Below are 11,513 nucleotides of genomic sequence, written 5' to 3'. Positions count from 1 at the left end.
GTGAGAGAGCGGAGGTAGGAGCCAGGTGATAGAGAATCGTATGGGCTGGTTTGGGGTGGAGCGAACCTTAAAGCTCACCCAGTTCCAAACCCCTGCCACGGGCAGGGACACCTTCCGCCAGACCAGGTTGCTCCAAGCCCCATCCGACCTGGCCTTGAACACTGCCAGGGATGGGGCAGCCACAGCTTCTCTGGGCAGCCTCTGCCAGCGCCTCAGCACCCTCACGGGGAAGAACTGCTGCCTAAGAGCTCATCTCAGTCTCCCCTCTGTCAGGTTAAAGCCATTTCCCCTTGTCCTGTCCCTACAGGCCCTTGTCCAAAGCCCCTCTCCAGGTTTCTTGCAGCCCCTTTAGGCACTGGAGCTGCTCTGAGGTCTCCCCTTAAGGAGCCTTCTCTTCTCCAGGCTGAACCAGTCCAGCTCTCTCAGCCTGGCTCCAGAGCAGAGCTGCTCCAGCCCTCGCAGCATCTCTGTGACCTCCTCTGGACTCACTCCAACAGCTCCACGTCCCTCTTGTGCTGTTGCCCCCGAGCTGGATCAGGACTGCAGGGGGGTTCCCACCACAGCGGAGCCCAGGGGCAGGATCCCCCCCCACCCTCCCTCCCTCCTGCTCTCCCCGCGCCGAGCGGCGGCAGCGGCGCGAAGCGGCACCAGCGCTAGGGTTGCACCGCCGCCGGCCGGCAGGGGGCGCGCTGCCTGCGCCCTCCAAGATGGCGGCCTCCAGTGCGGTTGGGGACCGCGGATGGCCGCGAAGGCCAGTCTCGGTCTGGGTCTCGGTCTCGGTGGGGCGGGCAGTGGCGGCCGCGGCGCTGGCGGTGCTAGGCTGGCTGCAGGCGGTGCGCGGCGCCGGGTGAGTGTCCGCGCGGGTGCCTGGGGCGGTGCCAGCTTTGCAGTCCCGGTGTGAAGGGTCCCTTCCCGCTCTGCTGCTCCTGTCCTGGGGCTCTGGCCCGGCATCGCCGAGCCAGTGCCCTGAGGTGGGCTTGGCTGGGGGGTGCGAAGCGGGGCAGCCCCCCTTACGCTGGGGTGAATGACAGAGATACCGGCATATCCTGGGGACAAGGGATGGCAGCGAGGCCTTCCCCACCATGCAGGGTCGCGGACATGCTTGGCTGAGGCAGCCCTGGGACAACTAGATCTTCTCCTTGCAGAATTTCCCCGGTGGACCCTGTGCTGCAGCCCTACTTTCCCGCCTCGCACGGCCCCCAGCACAGCCACAGGCACGTCAGAGACTGTCAGCCCCTCAAGTACGGCAACGTAACACACGAAGCTTGGCCCAGCGACAACAGCACTCGTGGCCCGGTGGCCACCACCAGAACGTTTGTGTCTTACATCCCCCCGGAGGGTGAGGACCGTAGGGCGGTCTATGGCCACTTCACTTTTGTGAGGAACCCCCTGAGGACCTTCTCTGTGTTGGAGCCGGGTGGCACAGGCGGCTGCCAGGTGCACCGCAGGGCAACTGTGGAAGAGACCGCAAGGCTTGGGAGGTGTCTGGTGGCCCAGAATGGCGGGTACTTTGACATGGGAACTGGAGAGTGCTTTGGGAACGTTGTGAGTGATGGGAAGCTGGTGAGGAACTCAGGAGGTCTGCAGAACGCCCAGTTTGGTATCCGGAAGGATGGCACCATGGTGTTTGGGTAAGAACCTGAGGTTGTCTATAGAGTGCTGTGTCCTCCCTAAGGACTGGTAGGCTTCACTGAGGCAGGCAGCCCTGGCACTGCCCCTTTGGCCTCTCCCAGTTAGAGAAGAATGCTTTCAGTGCTGAAATGAGGGCTGTCCTACCTGCACCCCATGGAGCTCTCTCTGGCCATTGGCCTTTTTTCCCAGGATGAAGAGAAGCTGGGTCAGGTACTTGGATGATCTCTGTCTGTTTAGGTTCCTGTGTCTCCCCTCCCAACACGCAGCAGAGATCATGGTAAAAGGGGGAGAGGTCTCTCTCCTCCCCACAGAGGAGAGGCAGAATGCAGTACAGAAACCTTGGGATTGTTAGGGACTCTGGAGATGTCTCATCCAACACCCTGCTCAGCACAGGCTTAGCTGGAACAGGTTGCTCAGGGTCATGTCCCATCATGTTTTGAACATTTCCAAGGTCAGAGACTCCATAACCTGGCTGGGCAGATGTGTTCCTGTGATTGAGCAACCTTGACAATAAAAAACTGTCTCACATTAAGTTGGTCACTGTTAAGCAGAAATCCAGACATCTCCTGGATTGCCTGTGCTCTGCTGCGTTGCCCTTTCAGCAGGTGACAGGATGGTTAAAGTCCCCCAGAAGTTCCAGGCCCATGAACATGAGGCTCTTTCCAGTGTTCTGAACAAGGTCTCACCCTCTGTTTCCTGAGCAGGCAGCCTGTAGCAGGCACCCACCGTGCTAGCACCCACACGGCTCTGTCAGAGCTCTGATCCTCACCCACAGCCCTCAGCTCCTGCGTGAGCTTGACAAGCCTTTTGGCAAAGAAATTTTCCCAAATACCAGTTTAAACCTCCCCTGGCACAACTTGAGGCTGTTTCCTCTCATCCTGTCACTTGTTACTCAGGAGAAGAGCCCGACCCCCACACACCTCACTACAACCTCGTTTCAGGTGGTTGTAGAGAGCAAGAAGGTCCCCCCTGAGCCTTCTCTTCTCCAGACTAAACCCCCCAGGTCCCTCAGCTGTTCCTCATCACACTTGTGCTCCAGACCCTTTACCAGCTCCGTTGCCCTTCTCTGGACCCACTCCAGCACCTCAATGTCTCTCTTGCAGTGGGGTGTTCAGAACTGAACACAGGATCTGAGGTGCAGCCTCACCAGTGCCCAGTACAGGGGGATGATCACTGCCCTGGCCCTGCTGCCAGACTGGTGCTGATCCAGGCCTTCTCGACTGCCTGGGCACAAGCTGGGTAGTTTTCAGCTGCTGCTGACCAGCATCCCCAGGTCATTTTCTGTCAAGTGGCTTTCCAGCCACTGTTCCCCAGGCCTAGAACTTTGCATGGGGTTGTTGTGACCTAAGTGCAGGACCTGGAACTGAGCCTTGTTGAGCCTCATACGGTTGGCCTCAGCCTATGGACCCAGCCTGGGCAGATCCCTCTGTAGAGCTTCCTACCCTCAAGCAGACCAGCACTTCTATCCAGCTGGATGCTGTCTGCACACTCACTGAGAGTGCACTCGATCCGTTCCTCATCCTGCTCTCTCTTTCCTAGTTACCTGTCTGAGGAAGATGTCTTGGATCAAGCAAACCCTTTCGTGCAGCTCGTGAGCGGGGTAGTTTGGCTCCTGAGAGGTGGAGAAGTGTACATCAGTCAGAGCCAACTGGCTGAGTGCAGTGACACTCAAACCACAGGTAAATCCTGCAGTGCCTGGCTTCAGCCTGGGCATGGGTTGTGCTTCTGATGAGCTTGGATGATCAAGAGGAACCTCAGCTCTGTTCTCATGTTTCAGTTCAGACAAGCTCCTTGCTGGGAGCTGTTTCACAGCCAAATCTGTCTCAACAGCCAGTTCTGTCACCCAGGTGGTGTGTGAATTACTCCCTCTCTTCACAGGAACCTTTGACAAGTTCATCAATGTGATATCAGCCAGGACTGCAGTTGGACACGACAGTCAGGGGCAGCTGGTTTTGGTTCATGTGGATGGACAGACAGAATCCAGGGGGTAAGGCCAGGGCTGGGGAAGGGTCTTGGGGCAGGTGCAAGATGGGTCTTTATATCCCGTCAGTGGAACATGAGGGATGCTGCAGCTGCCAATGATGTGTTTTAAGGTGGCGACTTGCAGAGCTGAAGTTGAAGGCGCTGCTGTTTGGTGTCTTTCGGGCAGAGACAGAAGAGGCCAGTGCAGCCTCCAGGCAGCAAGTCATCTTAAGCGGGATGAGAGGGAGCTTCCCCCTTCCACTGAGGAGAAGGACCAAGCTCCTTGTAGAGCAGTTTCATTGCAGTCAAACTGAGCAATGAACAAGTGTTTGCTTTTGCAGGGTCAACCTCTGGGAAATGGCTGAATTTCTGAAGCAGCAGGGACTCATCAATGCTATCAACCTGGATGGGGGAGGCTCTGCCACTCTGGTCTTGAACGGGACCCTGGCAAGCTACCCCTCTGAGCACTGGTAGGTGCTTGTGGCACAGGAACCCCACAGCTCCTGTCAGGGTGCAGAGCTCGGCCCTTGCCCCTGCTTTGCAGCATTGCACAAGGGACAGGGTTTGAGGGACAGAGACTGTAAAGTCATTTAGTGATCTTTTTTCCACTTAGTCACACAGGATTACAGTTTAGCTGTTTTCAGACATACAGCAAAGCTGCTGCCATGACTGAGTGGTCCAATGTGGGAATCACATAAGGAACAGCTTAGACTGGGAGACTCAGAGCCGCATGTGCAGATCTGTCAATAGCTTATTATTGTGGAAGAGAAACACTGACTTGGAGACCCTGCCCTGCCCCATGTGAGGGAACCTAAAGAATATTTTACTTTTGATTTAGCTTTTTAGTAATTTCTGACTGTAAACACAAAGGAATTTAAAATTTAGTTTGCAGTCTGACAGAATGGAATCATACAGTCCCAGACTGGTTTGAGTTGGAAAGGACCTTAAAGCTCATCCAGTTCCAACCCCCTGCCATGGCAGGGACACCTTTCACTAGACCAGGTTGCTCCAAGCCCCATCCAACCTGGCCTTGAACACTGCCAGGGATGAGGCAGCCACAGCTTCTCTGGGCAACCTGTGCCAGAGCCTCAGCACCCTCACAGGGAAGAGCTTCCTTACACAAGAAAGCCAAAGTGTCATTATAACTGGAATGATATCACCTATAGCAAAGCAGAAAATATTCAAGGAAAGGCCAAAGTTGGGGAAGTTGTGGCTGCTTAAGAGGAGACTTTGCATGTTGCTGTCTGTAATGCTGTATTTGACATGACTTCTATCCCATAGGAGTCAACACTTAGTTAAGACATTGACTCAATCCCAGTTTTACATTTGTATTTTCCCATTATCAGTGTTTGTCAGCGTGAATTGGGATGAAAACGTGGATTAGATCAACTGGTTTTGTGCAGGGCTGGGAGCAACACGATGCCTACATGCCTCAGGGGATTCATCTCTCCCCAGCTCCTTTGACAGCATGTGGCGCTGCCCCCGGAACATCTCGACCATTGTGTGCATCCACGAGCCCAGCTGTGAGCCCACAGACTGCAGTGGCCACGGGACCTGTGTGCAGGGGCAGTGCCGCTGCACTGGGGCCTTTTGGAGAGGTCCAGCCTGTGACATCTTGGACTGTGGTCCTTCCAACTGCAGCCTGCACGGCATCTGCACCGACTGTGAGTCCCTGTGGTGCTTCTGACACTGAGATAGGTGTCAGTGGGTGCCTGTGGGTAGCTCCAGGGGAAGCACAGCCCTGAGGGATATCGCTCAGCTGCCTGTGTGGCACCATGGGCAGCCTCAGCACATCACCATGCACAGCCCTGGCTGCTTCCCACAGCCCTTTCCTGCTTTGATGTGCGGAAATGTTGCTCAAAATTTCACACACTCTGCTGTGTGGAAGTGTTGGCAGTGTGGAACTGGCATCAGCCACAGCCATTTCCTTTGCCTCTTTGGAGAGGTGGGGCTGTCGGGCATAGCCTTTTGGGGGCTGGAGGTGCAGATGTGTGGCCAGCCCATGTGCTGGAAACCAGCTAGTGCTGGGTGCCTTAGCCCTTGTCTGACCTGCTGTGTTTTGAGCTGCTCTGCCATTCCCCGCTAGCATCCCAAGCAGCAGTACAGCCAGTTGGAACATGCTGCCTTTGGAGGCTGTAGGAGGGCTGGGACTCAGGTCTGAAAGCTGGACCTGTAATAGGACTGAGCTTCAAACTCACTGTCTCTGTTCCCCTTTCTGCCCCCTGGGTTTTGCTCCTGGTTTGTTTGTGAACCTGCTGATGTGGAGGGCAGTGTATTAACACTGAGCTCTGCCCCCTTCTCTCCTTGTTCCTTCTTTAATTGACTCTCCTGCTTCATGATTTTTACAAGTGTGCAGTTGCTACTTTGTCATGAACTTGCTTTGACTCTAGGGACTGCTGTGATGTTCACCCCCAGCTCCTGCTCTTCGTGGCTGTTCAGTCTTGTTCTCCCATTTCTGTGCTGCCTCCCTAGTTCCACACTCAGTGCAGTACTGGGAAGTGACTGGGCAGAGCTCAGTGTTGCTGACCCTAAGTTAGTATCTCAGACCCAAGAGTGGGAGGTTCTGCTGCATTTGGCATCTGCAGTGGGTGCATATTTGAGCTTAATCTGTGAGTTGAGGATTCCTCTTCCCTGGTTTCCCTGGCAGGGAGAGTTAAGAGGGAACCCCAGAAGCAGAGGCTTCTAATTTTGATTTCTTGCTATTTCCAAGCCTTTCTCTGTTGTTGCTAATGCCTGTTTGTATTTGCACAGCTGGATGCCTGTGTGACGCTGGCTGGATGGGAAGCAACTGCAGCGAAGGTAACACTGACTTCTACTCCACTGCTTCCTTGGCAGCACGTGTGCACTACTTCCCAAGAGCTAGCTACCTGCAGTGGCAGGCTGGGGTTCCCCAAGAGGGAGCAGGAAGGGAAAGGCTACGCAGTGTGCTGCTCTTTTTTGGCAGCATGATTTTAACTACAGTCTGAGTATCTGAAGGGTGGCCTGGGGCAAAGCTTTTGGAGCCCTGGCTCCTTGTTCAAGGCAGCACAGACTCAGCTTCTGCTCTCTGAGCAGCCATCAGCTGTGTGTGACTGGTGGTGGGTGTAAGCATGGGTGGGCTTGCTTGGCTTTAAGTGAGGGCCCTGATGACCCCTCTGCTTGTCTCCTGCAGCCTGTGCTCCCGGACTCTATGGGGCTGCTTGTGGCTGGGTATGCCTATGCCAGAACGGTGGCTCATGCAGTCCTGTGCATGGAGCCTGTTCCTGCCCAGCTGGCTACCACGGCACCAGCTGCGAGCAAGGTGAGGGCTGGGAGAGGGCTTTGTGTTGCCTTTGAGCCACCTCGTGTAGGCAAAGCAAAGGTGAGCTCTGCCAGGCAGGCTGAGGGCTTCACAGCTGGAGTGTGAGCTGCCAGCTCCCAGGTCTTAGGGGCTTCCCTGTGCTACCCAGGCTGGCTAGAAGGGAAAGGAGGGAGCAGAGAGGGAGGAATTTTCTTCATTGTTAGAGAAGTGTGGATTCCTTCCTCTCTGCCCCAGAGAATAGCATTGTTTCCCCAAAGTTCATGAGGGTAGAACATGGATACTTGGTATCCTTCCCTTGAGGGTGTTGCACTGCTCCCTGCCTGTAGCTGGGCTTCAAGTGACCCCAGTCCATGACTGTGAAATGCTCCAAAGAGCTGTTCTGGCTTATAACCTTCCACCTCCAGCTTTACACCTGTTGGTGCTACCAGAGCTGGTGATGTTCTCCATGGTGTAACCACTCCAGCTTTGCTGCAGTACTCGAGCCCACCATGTATCTGACTGAGCAGCCTGCTCTGGTGACAGCACCACTTCATTACAGTGTGGGTGTAAAGTTCTTGTGTGCGCAGTACCTTTAGTGACACTTTGTTCCCAGCCTCTGAACACTCAGCCAGCCCCATCCCTTTTACCTAAACTCCTCCTGGACACAAACTGCAGCGGCAGTGAACTCAGGGGCTGGCACAGGTGGAACAGCCATGGCAGCCTGCAGGAAACCTGAGACTCAGCCACAGAGGCCTCCACATGCTAGTGCACAGGCACGAGCCCTTGATTCCCTGTAGGAACCACCCACTGATGCCCCTGCTGCGCCTTTTGAGCCACGCAGCAGGGCTGGAGGGCAGATATGGAAAAGGGAAAACCACCTTGTTGTGCTTCTACAGGCCCAGAGGCTGCTGCAGAGGCAGAAGCAACACAAACACCTTGGTGAGACGTGGCCTGAAGCTGAGCAGCGAGCTCGGGGAGGCAGTCGGGGCTGTGCTGGGGCAGCTGCAGTGATAGATGGGGGATTGGAGGCAGGTGAAGGTTTGACAATGACCAGCTTCTTTGTATTCAACTCCCCAGAGTGTCCAGTGGGCTGGTATGGGCCAAACTGCCAGGAACGATGTCCCTGTGAGCACTTATGTCCCTGTGACCCGGAGACGGGCAGCTGCAACATCACCTCCAGCGAGTTAAACAAAGGTACATCTGGTCAGGGCTTGTGGCTTTAAAATCAGAAGAGCAGTTAGGTGTCCAACATTGTGTTTGCCCAGTTATCAGCTCTGTGTAGCTGTCCCCTGACTTAAGCTTGCCTGTTCTTGGCAGAGTTTTACAGCCTCCTCCAACACTGCCTTTCTTCCCTCTGTTCTTTGTTTACAGCTGAACAGTGTTTGGCTTCCCAGAGTAAAGGAAGGAGCAAAGAAAAATTCTCTCTGTCAGAGTAAGTCTGTAATACTCATAGCATACATGTATATGTACACACAGTCCATGCCAGCAGCTGCTCACTGTGAGGTAGAGGTGTCCACACCACCTCCTGGGTGCCAGGGCAGCTCCAAGACCTGCCCCTTCACTGCCCAAACCACCTGTGTTCAGGTTCCACTAGAACTGGGATTCTGTGGTACCCACAGCTCTCTTGATGGGAAAGGGAAGGTGCTAAAGTCTTCATTATCAGCCAGGTGCTGAGCTGAGGCCCCCATCAGTGAGAGCTTGTGCCTCCAGTCAGGCAGGAGCTCCCTTTCCCACCACCGCACTGCAACAGAGTCAAGAGCAGGTCCCACACCAGCACACAGCTCCTGGCGTGTGGGTGAGGCAGCTGTGGCTCTGTAGGCAGAGCTGGGCTCTTGCTGACTGAGGGAAAGGTAAACCCAGCCGTGGGGGGAATGGCTTTAACCTGCCAGAGTGGAGACTGAGATGAGCTCTTAAGCAGAAGCTCTTCCCTGTGAGGGTGCTGAGGCTCTGGCACAGGGTGCCCAGAGAAGCTGTGGCTGCCCCATCCCTGGCAGTGTTCAAGGCCAGGTTGGATGGGGCTTGGAGCAACCTGGTCTAGTGGAAGGTGTCCCTGCCCATGGCAGGGGGTTGGGACTGGGTGAGCTTTAAGGTCCCTTCAACCCAAACCAGTCTGGGATTCTACAATTTGCCTGTTAGAGGCCTTCACAGATCATGGTCTCACCTGCCCAAGAGCAGAACCAGAAGCTTGTGTGGAACCATTTGCACACTGGGCTGTGTGAAGGCAGGCCAAGGGGTGTTGCTGACCTGCATTTTTCTTGTCTCACAGGAAAACCTGGATCACAACGACCTCTGTCTTGGCTCTGCTGCTCATGATCAGTGCCATGGGCAATGTTGGCCTTTTCCTCAAGGCCAGGTCAGAGAGGCACCATGAGGGTGGTGACTACCTCTATCAGCCGCTGAGGAAGATGAATGGGGAAGCCAGTCCTACCTCCTCCTTGGCTGCCTGGGAGACAGAAGATGCTCAGGACCAGAATCAAGCCCTTCTCTAGAGTCCTGGCCAAGAAGAGGCAAGGGATCTTACCTGCACCTTGTACTGACTGTCAGAGGCTGTTCTGACCTCACATCTAAAACTCCTGACTAATGCCAGAGCAGCAGCAGATCCCTCAGTCCAAGAAACTCCCTTTGCTGCTGGCCCAGCCCTGTGGAGAACATGGCCAGATTATCAGCCATCCCCTCCTGCTTCAGCCAGGGCCAGCTGGTTAGTTGCCATGAGAGGACACAAGGCATGAGCCCTGGGGCCAGTGCCCACACACAGAGGTGGGTAAGGGAACTCCACAGCTACAGAAGGAAAGGGGCTGGTTCCCCTCCCTTCTTGAGGGAAACAGGTGAGGAATGTGAGCCATGGGCACCTCAGATAGGTCCCTTTCCACTAGAGCAGCAGGAAGTGCTTTTAGGGTGCAAGATAAATTGCCTTTTGTATAAAGCTAGGCTTAAGGAAGCTGGCCTAAGGATGGTGCAGTCTGTAGATGTCTGCTCTTCCCTGCTAAGCTCTGACTTTATCAGAACACTGATGCATCTGATGGAGGCTGTTAGAGCAGCTCATGATAAACCAGTGTTCTCCAGTCTCCTCCTGGCTCCATGGGAGCCTCCGAGGCCAGCACAGCATGGTGGCTGCTGGCAGCATGTTCTTAACCTGGCCTGGGCTGACCACAGGGCTGGGATGTTGTTTTACCTAATCCTTCCTCCTAGGAGTAGTACAGGAGGTATGTGATGAGCAGCAGCCTGGCACAGGCAATGGCCCTTGCTCACTGCTGCTGGAACTGTCTTTCCCTCAGCAGAAGGACAAGCCCATGGCCAACAAGTGCTTCAGGCCCTCAGAGCCTGAGCACCTCGGCTGGAATCAGGTATTTTACTGGAATACATCCTTGCACAACCCATTTAGGCTTTGAATTTGCTTCCATGTGAATGACAACCAGCCCAGATGTGCACCTCTGGTGCTGCAAGGGGGTTAGAGCCCATCTGAGCCTGATACTAACATTTTTATGCAGCTTTTCATCTCTTCAGAAAAAGGCTATGTAATTCTTCTGCCACTGTTGGCATCAAATCAACCTGTAAATGGAAGATTCTATTTTTCTATTACTTACAGAGGCAATTTGAACCCTGAATAAAGTCTATTAACAGTAACTGCCTGGAGCTCAGGTTCTTACTATTCAGCTGCAGGAGGACACAATCTTTCCAAGGTCATTGGGGTTGGCCACTCAAATGCCCTGGGGCCCTTTTTACTTTAACTGACAGCTACAGTGCAGGATGAGGGCTTGGATCGCGCTGTGATGTGGAAAACAGACCAAAAAATGCTGCTTGTACAGGAATAAATTCAAGCACAGTTGAGTTAAAAAGCAGAAATGGCTGAACCCAGCCTTACCCCAGGGCTGGAGGGAAGGAGCAGCACTCAGAGTTTCCCACAGCTTGAACAGTTGCATCAAACACTTCACCATGTGCTTTAGAGAGGTTTTTTATTTCCAACATACAGGAATGCTCAGATCCTCCCCAAGCCTCCAGACACTGTAACCACGTCCATGTGCTGGCCAGGATCACAGTACAAAGCTCCCTGCGTGGTGCTGGTGGGCTCTTAAAAAGCACTTGGAGGGTTTTAGCTGAGAAAAATCAGGATTGCAATAGATAAGACAGCTGCAAAGAGAGAAAGTGCTGCTAAAATAATTAATACCCAGCTTCTAAGTGTAATTTATAGCTTGGAGTGGATGTTGATGTCAGTAAAAGCCAGTGCACATGATTCCAGTTTCCCCTTCCAAGAGGGAAATAATTAGGTATAAGAATCATCACAAACAGGTTGCAAGTAATCATCAGTTTCAGTTCTTGAGACCAAACTCCTTGAGTTGAGCAGGCTTACCCACCTGGGCTCACCACTTCCCACCAGGAAGCCCAAGCTGCAGTTAAGTGTTACAGATTTAAGATGACACGATGATGGCCTTTTCAAAATCTTTTAATTAAATTAGGATCATAAATTCTTAGTACAAGTTGCTTTCCTCTTACTGAAAGGGAAGCGATACACCTAAATCCACCCAGCCCTCAAGAGTGATGGGAACAAGGTTGTGCCTGTGACTGCAGCTGATGCCTCTGCAGATCTGCAGCGGCCACAGTCACACAGGCTTTCCTCCCCTTGGGACAGGCAGGATCACTCTTGCCCCACCCAGCAAGTGCA

At 54.0% G+C, this 11,513-nt stretch overlaps 1 protein-coding gene across 2 annotated transcripts; it reads left to right on the top strand.

The window, feature by feature from the left end:
• The first annotated feature begins 692 nt into the window (after window positions 1-692).
• Window positions 693-10,477, top strand: NAGPA (N-acetylglucosamine-1-phosphodiester alpha-N-acetylglucosaminidase). 2 transcript variants are annotated; one of them, XM_062611970.1, is made up of 11 exons: window positions 693-847; window positions 1,146-1,631; window positions 3,172-3,311; window positions 3,511-3,619; window positions 3,936-4,064; window positions 5,050-5,258; window positions 6,346-6,393; window positions 6,746-6,874; window positions 7,931-8,047; window positions 8,225-8,285; window positions 9,120-10,477. In XM_062611970.1, exons 1-11 carry the CDS (start codon window positions 708-710, stop codon window positions 9,340-9,342), a joined length of 1,791 nt encoding a protein of 596 aa, XP_062467954.1. In that variant the 5' UTR covers window positions 693-707; the 3' UTR covers window positions 9,343-10,477. The 2 variants fall into 2 exon arrangements, with proteins under 2 accessions (XP_062467954.1, XP_062467956.1); XM_062611972.1 differs by lacking the exon at window positions 8,225-8,285 and having other exon boundaries at window positions 9,120-9,307.
• Window positions 10,478-11,513: the final 1,036 nt, after the last annotated feature.

This window comes from Pezoporus occidentalis, unplaced genomic scaffold, assembly GCF_034315485.1.
Source record: "Pezoporus occidentalis ecotype Australia unplaced genomic scaffold, CSIRO_AGI_Poc_V1 ctg158, whole genome shotgun sequence".
Lineage (NCBI taxonomy): Eukaryota > Metazoa > Chordata > Aves > Psittaciformes > Psittacidae > Pezoporus > Pezoporus occidentalis.
The sequence above is the reverse complement of the archived record's forward strand: the minus strand, read 5'-3'. Positions and strand labels throughout refer to the sequence as shown.

What these genes read in the sequence shown, in the direction of transcription:
- NAGPA (XM_062611970.1), top strand. Translation starts at nt 708, where the DNA reads ATGGCGGCCTCCAGTGCGGTTGGGGACCGCGGATGGCCGCGAAGGCCA. An exon ending in GGACAGACAGAATCCAGGGG is followed by an intron (nt 3,620 to 3,935) that starts GTAAGGCCAGGG and finishes TTGCTTTTGCAG; the next exon opens with GGTCAACCTCTGGGAAATGG. An exon ending in GCACGGCATCTGCACCGACT is followed by an intron (nt 5,259 to 6,345) that starts GTGAGTCCCTGT and finishes GTATTTGCACAG; the next exon opens with CTGGATGCCTGTGTGACGCT.